This window comes from Pan paniscus, chromosome 11 (assembly GCF_029289425.2).
Source record: "Pan paniscus chromosome 11, NHGRI_mPanPan1-v2.0_pri, whole genome shotgun sequence".
NCBI lineage: Eukaryota > Metazoa > Chordata > Mammalia > Primates > Hominidae > Pan > Pan paniscus.
In genome coordinates this window covers 25,127,271-25,144,357 of record NC_073260.2, presented here as the reverse complement: position 1 = coordinate 25,144,357, position 17,087 = coordinate 25,127,271, and the positions used below count along the sequence as shown (strand labels likewise).

The following is a 17,087-nucleotide window of genomic DNA, read 5'->3' as shown; positions in this document are numbered from 1 at the left end:
ACCTCAACTGTGAAGCAGAACTAAGGTCAGAAGGTCAGAGCTGGTGAGACTCTGGGAGGTCACATTTCACAGTGCCTACGTCTCACAGATGGAGAAACCAAGACCCAGGGAGAGAAAGAGATTTGCAGGCCCCTGGACTCTTAGAACATTAGAATTGCTGGGTGAAAATGGACATCTCCAGATTGTTTTACACAAGCCTATCCCTGGGTAGCCAGCTGGGTGCCATGCCAACCCCAGTCCTTTCTCTACCTGTTTCTACCTCTTCCATCTCCTCCTGTCATGCCCAAGCCTCCAGCCACAACCCACCTCTGCCCCCCTTGCCCTGCTGTCTGCTACACCCCTCTGCCAGAGCCCTCCCTCTTTGAAGGGGCTTTCTGATGGAGGCAGGGGATTCCCCACACCTACCTGTTTATCCCAAGGTTTGAGACATCAGCGCTCTGGAAATGTTGAAGTCATGGACGAGAGAGAAAGGAAGCTGGGGAAAATGAGAGTGTAGGCAGTGAGCTTTTTATAGGCCCCTTTGCGGAGCTGGTCTCAGCTCAGCGTTGCTTCAGGAACATGGAAATAAATGTGTTACATGGAACTCGGCTGGCTTGCTGATGGGAGTTGCCTGGGACATTTAGAGATGTGAAAACTCTGGAAAAAAAAAAGGAGGAGGAAATTATTTTCATGCCCATAGTTTTTAGGAAAATCAAATGTCTTTAGGGGAAAAAAGAGAGAGAGGGGGAGAAAGAAACCCCTTTTCCTTTGGTGGGGAGGAGCCTTAAGGCTGTGTTCCGATCAGCCACGCACACATCCGTGTCCCCTGGCCCTACCCTGGGATGACAGAGCCATCCCTTCACGTTCCAAGGTTGCTCCTGCCTCAAATCCCAGATTTTCCATGACCCAGCCTGGACTCAGTCCCACTTACAACCGCTTGGCTCCCTCTCTCAGCCTGGAGAAGCATTCTGGAAGCAAAGCTCCTGCTCCGAGCCCAGCTCCCTTCAAATTCATTGTCCTGATTTCCTAGGTGCCTTTTAAACTTTCCTTGTTTTTCTATTTTCACTCCTTTTTTTCACCCCTTCACTCCTCTCTTGGACATTAAAAAAAAAAAAAAAAAAAAAAGTCCTGTGGTTCCCCAAACACCAGGATGTTGTACAGGATTTTCCAAATTGGAAAAACCAAAGTAAGTTAAAAAAAAATTTTTTTTTTAATTCTGACTTTTGTTCTACTAGGGAAGTTCTTTTGTTAGGTCATGGCCTTAGCCATGTGTGGGTTTTCTAAGGTTTTCCATTTTTCCTGGGTTTTTGTCCCTATTCTTCCTCCTGCTCCCAGGGATGTAAATGTTTTCTGAATCCTGGGGCCGACAGAGTGTCAGTAATGTCCAACGTGGAGGGCTGGATAGGGTGAGGCCAGGGCTGTGTGAGGTGGTTTCGGCCCTAAGGGGAAGCAGCTCCCAATCTGGACTGCCTGTTCAGAACATGGCTAAAAACAGGGAGGGAGCAGAAGAGGCCTCCAGCAGCCAGAATCAGTGTCACGAAGCCTGTGCAGTACATCGTGTTAGAAGACAAACACCCAGACTTAAGTCAAGACCAATTTACTCGCTGTTTACACGTAGTCTCAACAAGCCAGGAAATCTGATTTCCCATGCTATAGCTGATTAAAATAGTTAATTAGAAGTAGACCGGCCAGGCACAGTGGTTCACGCCTGTAATCCCAGCACGAGGCGGGCAGATCATCTGAGTCCAGGAGTTCAAGACCAGCTTGGGCAACATGGCGAAACCCCATCTTTACTAAAAATACAAAAAAAAAAAAAAATTAGCTGGGCATGGTGGCACGCGCCTGTAGTCCCAGCTACTGGGGAGGCTGAGGTGAGAGAATCACCTGAGTCCGGGAGGTCAAAGCTGCACGGAGCCAAGATTGCACCACCGCTCTCCAACCTGAGCAACTAGAGGGAGACTCCATCTCAAAAAAAAAAAAAAAAAAAATAGACCAAAGCTGCTTGCTGGCACAGAAACTCCCACATGAGGACGAAGTGACAGCTCAGTCTGATGGTGAAATATTGAGCAGACACAAACGCTCCGAAACCACGTTGGTGTGGGGCCCTTGCACACGCTACCTTCACCCCTGTGTGACAACACCCGTTAATGATGAAGAGGTTGAAGGATCAAACACTTGATTTGCTCTGCATCAGTTCTCCAGGCAAGGCCAGTTGACACTGGGCAGTGGGCAGCTTAGCTTCTGTTAGTGGCGTTTTCAGCCATCCGAGCAGCCCCAGGCAAGTCTGCACATTGGCCAGCTCACCCCCCGCCACCGCCTGCTTTCCTCGCCAGGGGCCCGTCCTTTCCTCTCACAAGGCTGCTGCTGGCCGGATCCGACTTGGGAAACAGCCTCGGCACAGCTGTACCTCGCCAGGGGGTCTGTGGGGGAGGCTTCCAGAGCCCACGTGGCCTCCATTGTAACCTTCTTTGCTGGTGTGTACTTAGGGTGAACAAGGGGTTCCAGGTGTGTCAGGAGATCCCGGATTCCAAGGAGACAAGGTAATTGCATGAGATTTTCCCCTCCCCCTGCCCCTGCCCCTGCCCTGCTGTTCCCCTGGTCCTGGCTTCCTTCCTAGGGCCCATAATGAGCAAGGACCCACCTGTGAGACGGCTGCCCTTGAAATAATCCAGTCTTCTCCATCCTTGATCCACTTGTCATCTCTTCCTTGGACTTTACAGTGTGACCTTTTAACTTATTTCTGGGCCCCAGCCTCTTGCTTTCTCTCTTTCTTCTTTACTGCTACCCAGTTGTTCTTCTGAGGGCAAAGCTCTGCTCTCCGCTCACACACCATCCATGGCTCCCTATTGCTCTCAGAATGACACCCTGGCTCCCTAACCAGACATCAGGACCCCAGTGAGTGCATCTCTCTGATACTCTCCTGCTCCCTGCCTTACAGCTCTGCACTCCAGCCCCACTGAACCGCCTGCCGTGGGCCTCTGTACACACACACACACACACTGACTGCTACCCGCCCGGGACCCCCTCCACCCAGCCTCTCCACACCACCCTGCTCAGAGCCCGTTTTCCCCACCTGCTCAGAAAGTGGCCATTTCCCTCTCTAGGTGCTCTGAGAGGCATGTCCTCCCCTCACTGGTGGTGCCACCTTTCTCCTCTGATTTTGGGGGACTTGTACTGTGTCCCCTGCCAGACAGTGAGTTCCCTAAGAACAAGGCTCCAGACTGCCCTGATGGAGCTCGGCTCAGGGTCCTGTCCTTGATCATAAATATTTAGGATAAGGTTGAGGGAGTAACTGGCCTTACAAAATGACATATTGACTATGGGATCAAACTGAGGTGGCCTTGACTTCCAGAGCCCAGCTGTGGGCCTGCTGAGACTGGCTCCCCTTTGCCTGTGTCCGGCATCATGTGGCCACATCTGGAACTCTCCCGGCCAGTCAACGAGGCCCAGATGTTGGCCAGCTCTCCCTCTTCCTCTTCCCTGCCTCCTCGCTGGCCTGTCCTGACCCAGCCTTGGTATCTCCGGGTTGTGAACCACAGCAGGCCTGGCTCTTCCCTACTGGACCCCGTCTCCAGAGTTCCCCGGGAGTCAGAGGCACCACAGAGCCTGCGTGCAGCCCCAGGGTCCCTGATTCTTCCTGGTGAGGACAGGGGCTGCTGTTTCATGTTAGCATTTCCTGGGGCCCAGCCTATAGGGGTGTCAGGGAGGTGTGATCCAAGCCAGAGCCCACAGCAGGGAAAGGAAGGAAGGAGCTCATCTTCCTCCAAGGCGGGCGTTCTCGGGGCCTGGGACAAGCAGGAGGACTGGGCGGCTGTTCACCTGGCCATTTCTCTTCCTCACTAACCCCAGCCTGCTCTGGATCTCTTCCAGGGGAGCCAGGGGTTGCCAGGGTTCCCCGGTGCACGGGGGAAGCCAGGGCCTCTGGTAAGTACCTGCTCCTCCAGCACCCCCAAACCTCACACTCTCCAGCTGATCATGGAATGTGGCTGGGGACGCCTTCACCTCCAAGACTTCATTTCCTCCTGCAGCAGAGCTCCTGGGGGCAAGCAGGGCAGGGCAGGAATGGGATGTGCTCATTTCACAGATGAGGATACTGTGAGAGGCTCAGTAACTCAGCCAGCTTCAGAGGCAGGCCTCATTTGCCGACAAAGCTCTGATGAGGATCTGGGGTTCCTGATGCCTTGTAAACAATAGTGATGTTATCAATAACAGCAGTGGCTGTCATTTATTGAGTGTCGCTGTGCATCAGACCCTTTCTGAACTGTTTCTTTGAAGGCTGCCAACTACCCCAGGAGTGAGGGAATTAATATTGCTCCCATTTTACAGATGGGCAAACTAAGATTCCGAAAGTTGAAGTGACTTGCCCAGGGTCCCATGGTTAGCAAGTGCAGGAGGCAGAGTTTGAATGGTAGCTCCTTCTAGTTCTCCAGGCAGATTTTATGCACATGCTTCTGAACTTTCCAACCATCCACAACCAGCGGGGGAACGCAGGGGGTTCATGGAAGGTGGGGCCCTCACCCCTGCCTCCCTGCAACCTCTTCTCTTCCACAGGGCAAAGTCGGAGACAAAGGATCCATTGGGTTTCCCGGGCCCCCTGGACCCGAGGTATGTGATGCCCCATTTCTCCATGTCTGGCTGCTGCTGGGACTCGGTCTTGTCCTTGGGAAACTGAGGCCCAGGGATGGGGAAAGACTTGCTTTAGGTCACACAGGATATGAGAGATGAGGCTGAGAGGAGAAACTCCTAGATCAGCAATCACTTATTTTCCCCTTCTGCTCTTCTGCTCTTACTCTGGGGCTCTCAAAAGTCAACAGGGACAAAAAGCTGGCCTCAGAGTCCTCTGCCAACTTTGTGGCCACCGCAGCTTTGTGATTCATGAAAGCCCTCTGTGCGCCACTGTCTGGTCCCTCACAGGAGCTTCCCACATTCTCCACTCAGAGTTCCCTCTCCAAGCCCTGGAACTTTCCTAGCCACCCACAGCCACTCTGGAACGGTTCAGGGCTCAGAGCTTCTGGGTATGGGGAGCAAGAGGTAAATGCAAAATTCGGGCTTTTGAATGAAGAATGAGAAATAAGGATAGATTTAGCAATTAATATAATAACTCTAGTTGAGTAAGGAGAGAGCCTGAGGGTTTCTGATGTGTGTGATCTTTGGCATAGGTAGGCTACACCTGAATGATCAACTCGGAATTCACATGTAATGTTGCGAAGCAAGCTGGCTGGGTTCTCTTTGACCCCCCTCTCTTTAACATGGATCTCGTGTCTAGAGAGCTGGGCTGAGCAGGAGCCAGGGCTGCCGTCCCTCTCAGGATCATTGGCACCCAGGCCAACCTCAGTTGGAGCCCCCCACCCACAACTCCCTGGCCTCTAGGTCTTGCTCACCCATGAGGTCTCTGCATCCAAGATAAAAGTGTGGCTCTGCGGATAGGCCGGACCCTGCCAAAGATCACTTCTGCTATCACTCGGATGGATGAGGAAATGTTTCCTAAAAGCTACAAGTTCTGACTTTCCACTCTGTTGACTTTGGCCATGACACAGTCCTATCTTTAGACAAATGGACTTGGCCTCTCCTCCATGGCCCCAATTCCCTCCTCTGGTCACTGGAAAAAGGCTTTTCTGAGAGTCCAGCTTTCCCAGCATTCTGGCCCGTGAGGGTGGAAGGCATGCTCCCTCACATTTATTAGGCACCTCCTGGTGCCAGGAGGCTGTGCAGTGTCCTTGAGATGAGAACTTGCTGAATCGCCACGACAGCCGCATGAGGGAGATATTACCACCACCAGTTTACAGTTGAAGAAACTGAGTCACAGAGCAGGAAAGTGGCTTCCTCAGGGTTGCTCCGCTATGTAGGAACAAATAAGGTCTGCTTTGGCCCTTTCCTGGGTCCCTGGACAATTTAGCCATCAGCCTCTCCCGTCTTTGTGTTCTGTTTTGATTGGCTGACTCTGTAGCCGAGAGATAGCTCTGCTCAGCTGAAGGCGGAAGCTGATAAGCACAGAAGCTGATAAGCGCGGAAGCTGATAAGCGCGTCAGCACCCTGCCTGCTTCTTTCCCTGAGACCATGGGAGGGAGCTCCAGCTCTCCAGCACCCGGGTGAATTATCTCTCACTCATCAGTGGGTTATATGCAAGTGAGCATCAGGATTTGCTCAGCATCCCGACTGCTAAGTTCTCACTTAGAGATGGGCCCACCCCAGGCTGACTTCTTTTCCCAGAGTACAGGACCCAAAATCATTTTGGATGCAGATTTTTACTGAGCACTTGCAACTTTGCTGGTTCCATTTAAACTTAAGACTAGCCCTGTAAGGGAGGTGTTACAGGCACCATTTTACAGATGAGGAAGCTGAGGCCCAGAGAGGCTAAGGAACTTGCCCAGGGTCACACAGGAGGAGGGCAGGGCTCTGGGAACTGCGTAACAGGTCTCCAAATTGTGCAAAGACCACTGTGGGGAGAGGGAGTCCCTGTGCTCTGTGGGGCCCTAAGGAGGAGCACGAGGATATTGCAGGGAAGGGAGGTGATTCCGCTCCATGTGGGAAGAACCTTCTATTGTACAGTCATCCCAGGGGAATGGCCCTCATTGGGAAGCAGGGAGCCCCCATGGGTGGAGCGGGGCGGAGTCCAACACATGTGGCCAAGATGTAGGAAGGACTTAAGCTTACGATGACTGGAGCTGAGGTTAATTAAATCAGTGCTTTTAAATGCTTTCAAAGTCACAGCAAACCCAGAAAATCACCCTCTTTGCAGGATTACTGCAGTCAAAAGACAAGACTTCTCAGGGCAAGGCGTGGCTGGCTCTGGGGAGCAATGTCCCCAGACACCCATAATTCTGACCCAGTAGCAGCACCGGATTTGAGAAATAACGACCTTGAGTGTGACCTTCCATGTTACAACCTTAATGCTTTCCTGCACCGTCCGGTGTATTGTCTCAGCAACTCTCTGAGGTGTCAGGGCTAGAACCATGCACCCTGTTTTAGAACTGAGGACTGTGGGATCAAGGTGGTTAACTGACCTGCCTGGGGTCCCATCCCAGCAGGATGAGATGGAAACCCGGTCAGTCTCCCTGCAAGACGCATACCCGTAGCACTCCCTTCACAGCCCCCGTGGGTGACCCTGCTCTCTGCTTCCCCTCAGGGATTCCCAGGAGACATCGGCCCCCCTGGCGACAATGGCCCAGAAGGCATGAAGGTGAGTACCTGCCCAGGGCAGCTCCAGTTGGAGGAGCAGACAGCTCTGCAGAAACCACAGGGGCTGGCTGCCTGGCTTGGAAGCAGGGGTTGCCTTGCCAGCCTGCGATGGAGATGGAGGTACCGCCTCTGAGACTCCCTTTTTGTTCCCTTCTCCCCAGGGTAAGCCTGGAGCCCGAGGCCTGCCGGGACCCCGTGGGCAGCTGGGGCCCGAGGTGAGACTGTCTGGCCCCCTCCACTGCCCATCCTGGCCTGATTGCAGCCCCCAGCCTGCCCTGTCCTGGGTACTGAAGGCCTTAGCTTGGGCTGGAGCCCCCTCAGCCAGGACACCACCCAGGGCTGCCCCACAATTGCCCACCAGCTCATCCTATAGAGCCCTGCCCCGTGCCCCTTCCAGGGACCTTCTCTGCCCTGCTGTCACCTGGCAGGGTGGCTTCTCCGCACCCTCCCTCCCCTGCACCCTCGTCACCCTGGGGTTTTCTTTCCCAGAGCTACTGCCAATGCCATGCTCGTGGTAGCAGTTTATCAGGGCATTAATGAGGGAGTAGGAAGTGTCAGCCCCATTTTACAGATGAGGCCACTGAGGCCCAGAGAGGAAAAGAGACTCAGTCAGGTCTTATGGTTAGTAGCAGGCAGGGCTGCAATGGGAACCCAGGTCTGCTTGAGCCCAAAGCCCATGATATACGTCCTATGCTGTCAACTCTGTGCTTCCTGGGAGTGGCCTTGCTGTCAACTCTGTGCTTCCTGGGAGTGGCCTAGGGGCACCTCCAGAATATTACAATGACTTGCACAATTAGTTAGTGGCAGAGCATCGATTTGCTTATTTATGTGCGCTGGATGAAGTGGGTTGGGAGGGGTCTCTATGGGGCTGTTGGAGCACCAGGTGGGCACTTAATGGGTGGGCCCCTGATTTTGCCCTGTGCACGAGGCCATTCTTAGCCTTCCCATGCCCCACCTACCTTAGCTCAGGCGCCAGGCCCCCGTGACACACAGCCCTGGGCTGAGGGTGCGGGAAGCCCAGATTCACCGCGACCGCAGGCGGGCATCCAGCTGACATGGATCCCTTCTCGGGCTGGCTCTGGGTCTGGCGGGGTCCCAGCACTGGCTCTGGGAGCCACCACGTGGAGCTGCTTTCCTGGAAGCTGGGGGAAAGGAGTTAGGGGGTGGCTCTGGAGGGAGCCCCTTGGTCAGGCCTGGCATGCCAGAAGGAGCCAATTAGGAGGCTGCCTGAGCCTGTGGGGGTGGGGAGCACCTGGAGAGTCTCATGGGCCGGAAGCGGGAAGGAAGGGGAGAGGAGGGAACGGCACCAGCCACATGCTTCTGTCTACACTCACATTACCACTCAAGAAAGCCCTATGTATGCCTGCCACTTGTTCACATCTTCATTCATTCATTCATTCATTCATTCACCAAACACCCCTTAGACACGGCACCATCCCGAGTGATGTTTGGGGGTGGCTGCAAGAAAGAATAAAGCATCACTGCTGACCTCCAGGAACTCAGCTGAAGCCACTTATTATATTTGAGGATGATCTTCTCCAATCTGGGAAACTGAGACACAGTGAGGCTGAGGTCTGCCAGTGAGCAAATGGCAGAACTCAGAGCCTACATCTTTGAGCTGCAGTTTGAGGCTCTGTTCCTCACAGCACACAACGGGGTTTAACTCTCATGCCCAGGGCTTCCATGAAGCCTGGAGTCTCCATTCACTGGAAGTCACTGTGTAGCCTGGCCTCTAGGCCATGGCCAGTGGAGCCTCTGCCCTGGGTGGGGCCAGGCAGGTGGGCCAGGCATGCTGTTTCCCTTTGTCCAGGAGGGCTCTCCTCTGTCCATCCCTTTCCCTCCGTACAGGACAAGATCTCTGCAAGTCCAACTGGATTAACTTTCTCCTTTTTTCCTCTCTCGTGTCTCCCAATTCTAGGGAGATGAGGGACCCATGGGGCCGCCAGGGGCCCCTGGCTTGGAGGTGAGTGTCACTGGCCTGGGGTAGGTGGCATTCATGGGAGCTGAGCCAGCTGTGCACAGGCAGGGCAACATCTGGCCAGTGCTCCAGAGGGAAGTCACCAGTGAGGGCCTTGGACCAGCCAGAGAGAGAACTAGGACAGACCCCAAAGGAGAGAGACAAGAGCCAAGAAACTGACTGTCACTGCCCACCTCCTATGTTCCAGGTGCTTCATGTCAGTATTTATTCTCCTTGATTCTCCCATGACACATGATTGCTTTCCTTGGTTTCATTAGAGAGGAGGCAAACGAGAGTGAAGGCTTTAGCTCAACATCTCACGGCCAGGCAGTGGGGACGCCCTGCCTGGGCCCTCAGCCTGAGCCCTCTGCACTCTTCCAAGCTGCCTTCCCAAAGTCACTTGTCCTACACCCCTTCTTGGTCCCAGCCATTGCATAAACCAGCAGCTCATGAAATTTCTGGTATCCAGAGCTTTTTACACTCTTGAAAATGATGGACGACCCAAAGGCTTTTGTTTGTGTGGGTTACACCTACTGAGATTAGTAATTAAAACCAAGAGACTTTAAATGTATTTATTCATTCATTGAAGATTAATCATAAACTCATTTCCTGTTGATAAAAATTATATTTTTAGGAGAATTCACGCTATTTTCCATAGCAAAATAATTGAGTGGAAAGAGTGGCATTGTGTTACCATTTTTGCAGATCTCTTTAATGTCTGGCTTAATAGAAGTCAGCTGGCTTCTCAACTCTGCTTCTGCATTCAATCCACTGACAATATTGCGCGCCATGCAGCCTCGGGAAGATGCCACTTAACATTCACCAGAGTGAGAGTGACAAAGGCGAATGACATCTTAGTGTTATCATGAAAATCATTTTGACCTCCTGAAACTTCTGAAAGGGCCTCTGGGACCCCTGTAGTCCTCAGGCCACACTTTGAGGACCACTTGCATAAACTGTTCCTTCCCTGCACCCCCTGATCATCTGCCAAGTTCCTTCCTTTCCCTCACTCCCTGAAGGCAGGTGTCATCTTCCTCATGTACAACAAGAAGACCAACCCAGGGATGGGGGAGGCTTCCCTGAGTTCACGCAGCTGGAAACCCTGCCTGTATTCCAGGACAGCTGGCCACCTGGTAGACTCAGGGTTATATGCCCCTGTCCACCAGGGTACGTGGCTCTCTACAGCTGTGGATACCCTGTGCCAGGTCCTTGGAGCCCCTGGACCCCAGCCATGTTGCCCCTGTCCGGCTTCTCCCACTTACCTGTCTCTCTGTTGCAGGGTCAGCCTGGCAGGAAGGGGTTTCCTGGGAGGCCCGGCCTGGATGGCGTGAAGGTGAGGGGACCTGGAGATCCCTGGGGACAAGGGGAAAGAGGGGATCCTACATATTTGGGCCCCAAGTCAAGCCCCAAATCCCATGGCCAGTTGTGAAAAGGGAGAAAAAAAATAGTTCCCGTTTAGAACAAAGTATTGGTAAGGGAGAAAAAAAATGGACACAACCTAAGTGTCCAACTGTGGGGGATTGTTCAAGTAGTGGGATATAGTCCAGCCACCCTAGATGGTGTTTCGGGCTATTTTACAAGATGGGAAGATGCCTGAATGTGGGGTGGGGGTGGTGGAGGAAACAGGTTATAAAAGGGAATGCTCAAGTGTGAGCCTGTGGCAGGGGCTGGGTTGCACCGTTTCTGCTTTTTTCTTTCTTTCTTTTTTTTTTTTTTTGAGATGGAGTCTCCCTCTGTTGCCAGGCTGGAGTGCAGTGGGGCGATCTCACCTCACTGCAACCTCTGCCTCCCAGGTTCAACTGGTCCTCCTGCCTCAGCCTCCCGAGTAGCTGGGACTACAGGTGTGCAGCACCACGCCCAGCTAATTTTTTTGTATTTTTAGTAGAGATGGAGTTTCAGCATGTTGACTGGGTGCAGTGGCTCACACCTGTAATCGCAGCACTTTGGGAAGCTAAGGCAGGCGGATCAAGAAGTCAAGAGATCGAAACTATCCTGGCCAACATGGCACCCTGTTTCTTTACGCACAGAGCAGAGGCTAGAAAGTGGACAGGGATTATCTCTGGGTGGTGGGACAATAGGAGATTTTCATTTTCTTCTGTGGGCCTCTATATTTTCCCTATTCTGCATAATAAATAGGTAGTACATATATTAACAGGGTTTTTTTTTAAATGTTATCAAAAAAGACCTGGCCCAAGATAGGAGAGTAATGGTCCTCAGCCCATGGGCAGCCTCACTTAATAGTTTCCCAAGGACTCCCTTAAGTTGGAATTTTCCCAGCCATTCTGGGCAAAAGATTGTCGGGTCAAGTTTACAGATGGGCAAACCCACAGGAGGTTAGGACAGAGCCAGGGGGAGCGCAGGTCATCCATATCTCCCTCCCTTCTGGGGAAATGGCCCACTTATCTGTCCTGGCCCCTCTAGTTTTCATGAGGTCCAGGGAGGAGCCGAAGGGGGAGGAGGCTCCACCCAGGCTTGCAGTAAGCCACATCCATGTATGCGCCAAACTACTGGCTAGCCCGAGCCCATGTCCTGCCGTCTGAGGTTTCGGCCTCTCTCCCTCAGATACCAGTTGGGTTTCTGTGGTGGGAGCGGTGACATCGTCTGTGTGGATTTGTCCCACAGATCTGCTGTGGGCCTGAGGAGCAGGAGCCATCTCAGCATGGGACAAAACAGACAGACAAGGCCGAGATAGGCCACCCAATGTGAAAGTGGGACAGAGCCTTGAAGACAAATGAGTCTGATTTCCCTTTTTCATAGCTGGGGAGGCTGAGCCCAGAGCAGAGATGGGACTCACCCCAGCCACCCGTGAGCTGGTGGCAGAGCTCTAGTGTGTTGAGGTCTAGGACCCTGGTGCCCTGACGTCCCATTTCCCTGCTCTTCCTGAGATAGGGCAGCCTGATGCAGTGGGAATGTGCATTCTTTTTTTTTTTTTTTTTTTTTGACAGTCTCGCTGTTGTCACCCAGACTGGAGTACAGTGGTGCAATCTCAGCTCACTGCAACCTCCACCTCCTGGGTTCAAGCAATTCTCCTGCCTCAGCCTCCCCAGTAGCTGGGATTACAGGCATGCAGCACCACACCCAGCTAATTTTTGTATTTTTAGTAGAGATGGGGTTTCTCCATGTTGGCCAGGCTGGTCTCGAACTCCTGACCTCAGGTGATTCGCCTGCCTTGGGTTCCCAAAGTGCTGGGATTACAGGCGTGAGCCACCGCACCTGGCCCAGAATGTGCGTTTCAACCGGGCAGACCAAGGTTTCGGTTCTAGCCCTACCTCTGTCTCACTGTGTGACCGCAGGCAGGTCACTTCACCTCTCTGGGCCTCATTTTCCACCTCCACAAAATGCAATGGGCTTCTGAAGGACCTAGATGAGACATACACATCCGGGTGCTGAGTAAGCCAAGGCCCCCTCAGAGGGAATGGGTGACTAGAGTCATGTCTGCCTGAGGTTCTGTCCAAGTACCCCTTTGACTCTGCCCATTTGTTGGGGGTCTCCAAGGCCACACACTGGAGATAAGATCCCTGGTTCATCCCCACTAATGGCAACTAAGGCCAGCAGGCCTGGGACTTCCCCAGGAGGTCTAGACTTTCATCTCCCATCCCAATCCATCCTCCTCTTTGTCTCTTTGCAGGGGGAACCAGGGGATCCTGGTCGGCCGGGGCCTGTGGGAGAGCAGGTTAGTTAGCAACGGTCTCTGAATGAGTGGCTCCATTTATTGGGCCCTTACTCTGTGCCAAGCCCTTTGCCCAGCACCCTCCATGCACCACCTCGTGTAATTCTCAGAACAATTCCAGAGGTAGGTTTAGTCCTCTACCCCTTTCACGAATGTGGACGGTGACCCTCAGAACGGGGAAGTCTGTAAATGAGAAAGCTGTGGATCATAGTCACGACAGCTTTCCCCCACAGCCTGACTCTACACACAGGTTTTTGGTGCATTTGCCCAAAGAGGTTATGTGACTGCTCCCCCAGGACATTAAAACTGGAGGAGCCCTTGGCAGTCGTTGCTCGTGTTCCCATCAGCTTATAGATCAGGAAGCCAAAGGCCAGAGAAGTGTTACCACTTGCCAAGGTCCCTTGGTCTAGGCATCCCTAAATTATATAGAAGATGAAATCCAAACCAGTGGCTCTGGCTGGTTGAGAAGCTGGGTCAAGGTCTGAAGAAGAGAAGAGGTTGCAACTAGTCATTAAAATGGAAGTTTGAGGATCACGACCTTCAATTAAAGTCCAGAGAAACAGCTCTGAGGGATGGGCAGAGGGACAGCTTCAATCCTTCCTGCCCAGCCCTGGGGCCTCCTGAAAGCTTAACCTCTGGGCTCCAAGGTGGAGAGGTGTTCATCTCCTCTACTCCTTTAAATATGGAGCTCATTCCTGGAAGGGGCTTCCTCAATCCGGAAGGACTGATGCTGGGGATGGCCATAGAGGAATTTGGCCGCACCACGAAACCCCGTCAGTGGCGTGAGAGTCACACACAATGGGCTTCCTCACCAGGCCTGCAACATCTGTTGGGGGAAGAAAGGAATTAAAACAGGGGCAGGCCTGGATTTTTGAAATCTTTCCAGTGTCATTCAAGCGCATTCTGTGGGAAGCCCGGGAGTTTGGAAAGGCTGCCGCGGCCTGGATATATTTCCTGATTGGAAAAAAAAAAAAAAAGGCAATTTGATCAGCAAATTCAGTTTCATAGTTATGCTAATGGTAGGGCCCTCGGGAAATAGATATGCAGGGTCTTGGAAGTCAGAGCACAAACATCCTTGGAAATCACTGTATCTAAGAGCCCTAACCACATTTTGTGCCTTGGATTTCTTTGCCAGGCTGGAAAAGCCCAGGGATCCCCTTCTCAGAATAGAGTTTATAAATGCATAAAATTAAAAACAAAGGAAACTGATTATATAGAAATTCAATTATGAAAATATGTTAAAATATAATATATTCATATATATGCTTCTTTGGCAATGCATTAAATAATGAGTTCTAGTAGCAGGTGTAACAGCGGCCTCAATTTTGAAGTAATGCCAAGCCTTAGTGATGTATTTTGAGATCTCTGCAGCAATGATTGTAATGTGCCATGTCACTTTCTGGGACAGTCCTAGGTCCTGGTAGTACTACTGTGGTTTGTTGCCTACACTCATATTCGAGGCAAATGCTAAATTTCAATTAGAGGTTCATGAAAATAAAAGAGTTTTAATTTTTTTCCATTCAAGTTGATATACCCTCTGAGTTCCATTCATAGAGCCTGACAGAGACCCCGGGTTTAGAACCCTCAGATTCTAGTCCATGTTGGCAATCTGGGATTTATGGAGGAGAAGCACGTTTGACCAAGATCACCAAGTGGGATAGTAGTAGAACTAGGCCCAGGAGGGGTGGGAACCTTGCCTGGAGCAGCCCAGTCTCATTTGGTCAGCAGAACACCCGGCTTGCTGCCCAGGCAGCTTGGACAGTAGCAGGAAGGAGGCAGAGCTGGAACCCTGTGGCTGCTATAAGGCACATGGAGGTACCATGCCAGCCGTTCCCTTGGCCCCTACCCCATGTGGTCACAGTGAAAGGGGAGGCATTTTCTGTTCACTGCAGGATCAGAGGATCCCTGGGAAAGTTCTGAAGCTCACACCACAGGACCTCCTTGTAATCATAGTACTGGGTCGGTGCAAAAGTAATCACAGTTTTTATCATTATAATGGCAAAAACTGCAATTACTTTTGCAACAACCCAATAACAGTGACATTTATTAGTCACCTGTTAGGTTCCAGACTCTGTGCCAAATGCTATCTACACAATCGTCTATGGCAGTAGGTATTACTATCCTCATTTTGCAAATGAGGAAACTGAGGCTCTGGGAAGTTAAGTAACTTGTGCAAGATCTCACAGGCAGTAACATCACTGTCAGAGGCAAGATTGACACTGAGGTCTGCTGGGTTTCCAATGCCTGCCTTGAGGGCTGAAAACTCTCCGACCTCCTGAGCCCTGGCCTGTCTCTAACAGAGCACAGACTGGTTGCCAGGCCCTGGCCGAGGTGCTGGGAACAGGGCATGGGTCTTGCCTTCAAGACACCCCATCCAGGGGCAGCCACACATATAAACACGTCACACTGAACTGTCTAGTCCAGCTCAGGGTCCATAGCCCTTTCATTCTCAGTTGCATCCCCAGTGCGTAGCATATGAGAGGAGGAAGAAAACCTCCCGTAGCAGACAATGGCCCTTTATCTGTAGGCAATGTGAGGACCAGGCTAGCCTCCTCCCCAAAACTGGGAACTCGGATCCTGCCTGTGCAGTGCCCGCTGTGGGTAACAATGCTGCCTCCTCCCATGCCCGCCTTGCCAGCCCTAGAGGAGCCAGCCATGCCTGCAGCTTTCCAAGCTGCTTCTCCGTTGACCTGCCTGGACTTCTGGGCCTGGCCTCTCTGGACCAGCCTCAAGAACAGGCCTGCCAGGATGTTCTGGGACAGTACCCCGGGGGGGTCCCAGGGGTGCGGGTCGGGGGATGGGGCACTTGCTGTATGGCTCTTATTCATTAGGATCTTGTTTGGTTTCTTGTTAGAGGTTTATGACCCGCTTGCCTTCCAGGACCCAACATCTCATAAATTTAAAGTAGCTATGAAATTTCTGTTTCTCTGGGCCAGTCAGGCAGGGGCCTTTTAACAGAACAGTTTTTATTCCCTTCATTCGGCATCCTCTAAATGTCTGACTGCTCCCTTGTGGGAAGCCCAGGCCTCTGTCTTACCCCTGTGCCCTTGTAAAATAAATTAAGAGGGGATGGGAAAGAGCAAACATGTATGAAGTACCTCTACGCATCATGCACCATCTCCCGTATTCGGAACAGTGCCAGGAAGTAGGGAGGTACCTTTATTGTCTCCCATTCTGCAGATGAGGCTCTGAGAGACTGATTTGCCCAGAACCCACACACCTGAAGACTGAATGACAGTGACATAGATAAAGTGCCAGGTACAGGGCTTGGCACACAGGAAGTGCTCAATACGTTGAAGCCGTTGTTATAATATTGCTATCACTTAGAAAATGCTCTAATTAATTTTTAAAAATAAGTTGTTGCAAAAATCAAGTATTTGGTTATTTTCTGTGAAATGTTAGCTGTGACCTTATACCTAGTGCCTCATCCCTCTTACCTTATACTTCAGAAAGTTCTCTGAACCCAGGGAACCAGGGGCAGGTGCAGGATCCACCATGCGTAGTGCCAGCGTGGTGCTGGGATGTACGGGAGATCCGGGCCCTGTTCACAGCCACATGCTTTGGAGGCCTTGGGCTGGAGGGGAAGGTGTGTGGTCTTTGGAGCCACACAACCAGAGCGGACATCCCAGGCTGCAGCAGCAAGACACGTGTGGCCCTCGCTGAAGTAACCACTTTAAAACTGTCTTTAGATAAGAAAGTGTGCATCCCAGAGGTAACCCTCTCATGGTAGTTAACTGACAGCTGGGCCGGCCTTATTGCCTGAGTACACAACCTCTGGCCTATTCCGGGCCCAAGGTCTCATTTTACTCTGGCCAGGGTTTGGGGGACAGGGAGCAGATTTTATGGACAAAATCCACTCATCCCTCCATCTTTCCTAATTCACCCAGAACCTCTTGGCTGCAAATCTGGGTTCTTCCAAAGCCACTTCTGCACTCCTGAACCACACAAGGCCCTCCCCGCTCAGTTTGCATTTTCCTTAGCAGGGAAGAAGGTGGGGCCTGAATAAGAAATTGATGGGCCTTCCTAGGTGACCCCTCTAGGCTGTCCACCCTCGCTGCGCGTGTGCGTGTTTGCTTGCTCAGGGAGATGGCAAGGACTGGGGCCACCTAGAAGAACCCCCTGGAACCCAGAGGCAAGTTGTCACCCAGCGGAGTTCAGCAGAGCAGCGGGAGCTGCAGCATGTGTCTGTGTGTGCACCCTTTCAGAAAAAGGCAAGGAGGCCTTTCAGAAGACAGTGAAGAGGCCTCCGCCTCCCCGATTCCAATCAGTTCTCTTGGCGGAGGCTGTTACGGTATTTCTGTC

The 17,087-nt window shown here is 52.1% G+C and overlaps 1 protein-coding gene across 6 annotated transcripts in view; it reads left to right on the top strand.

The window, feature by feature from the left end:
• Positions 1 to 17,087, top strand: part of COL27A1 (collagen type XXVII alpha 1 chain) — a 156,843-nt gene that overhangs the window by 77,257 nt on the left and 62,499 nt on the right. For 5 of the 6 annotated variants that reach the window (XR_010109099.1, XM_034928907.3, XM_063594254.1 and 2 more), the window contains 8 exons: positions 2,466 to 2,519; positions 3,850 to 3,903; positions 4,531 to 4,584; positions 7,106 to 7,159; positions 7,320 to 7,373; positions 9,077 to 9,121; positions 10,395 to 10,448; positions 12,744 to 12,788. Coding sequence is in view for 5 of the 6 variants with exons in the window: in XM_034928907.3 (XP_034784798.1) it covers positions 2,466 to 2,519; positions 3,850 to 3,903; positions 4,531 to 4,584; positions 7,106 to 7,159; positions 7,320 to 7,373; positions 9,077 to 9,121; positions 10,395 to 10,448; positions 12,744 to 12,788 (414 nt within the window). In the remaining variant the exon portion in view is untranslated. The remainder of the gene's footprint in view (positions 1 to 2,465; positions 2,520 to 3,849; positions 3,904 to 4,530; positions 4,585 to 7,105; positions 7,160 to 7,319; positions 7,374 to 9,076; positions 9,122 to 10,394; positions 10,449 to 12,743; positions 12,789 to 17,087) is intronic. The other variant, XM_063594253.1, reaches the window with a different exon arrangement.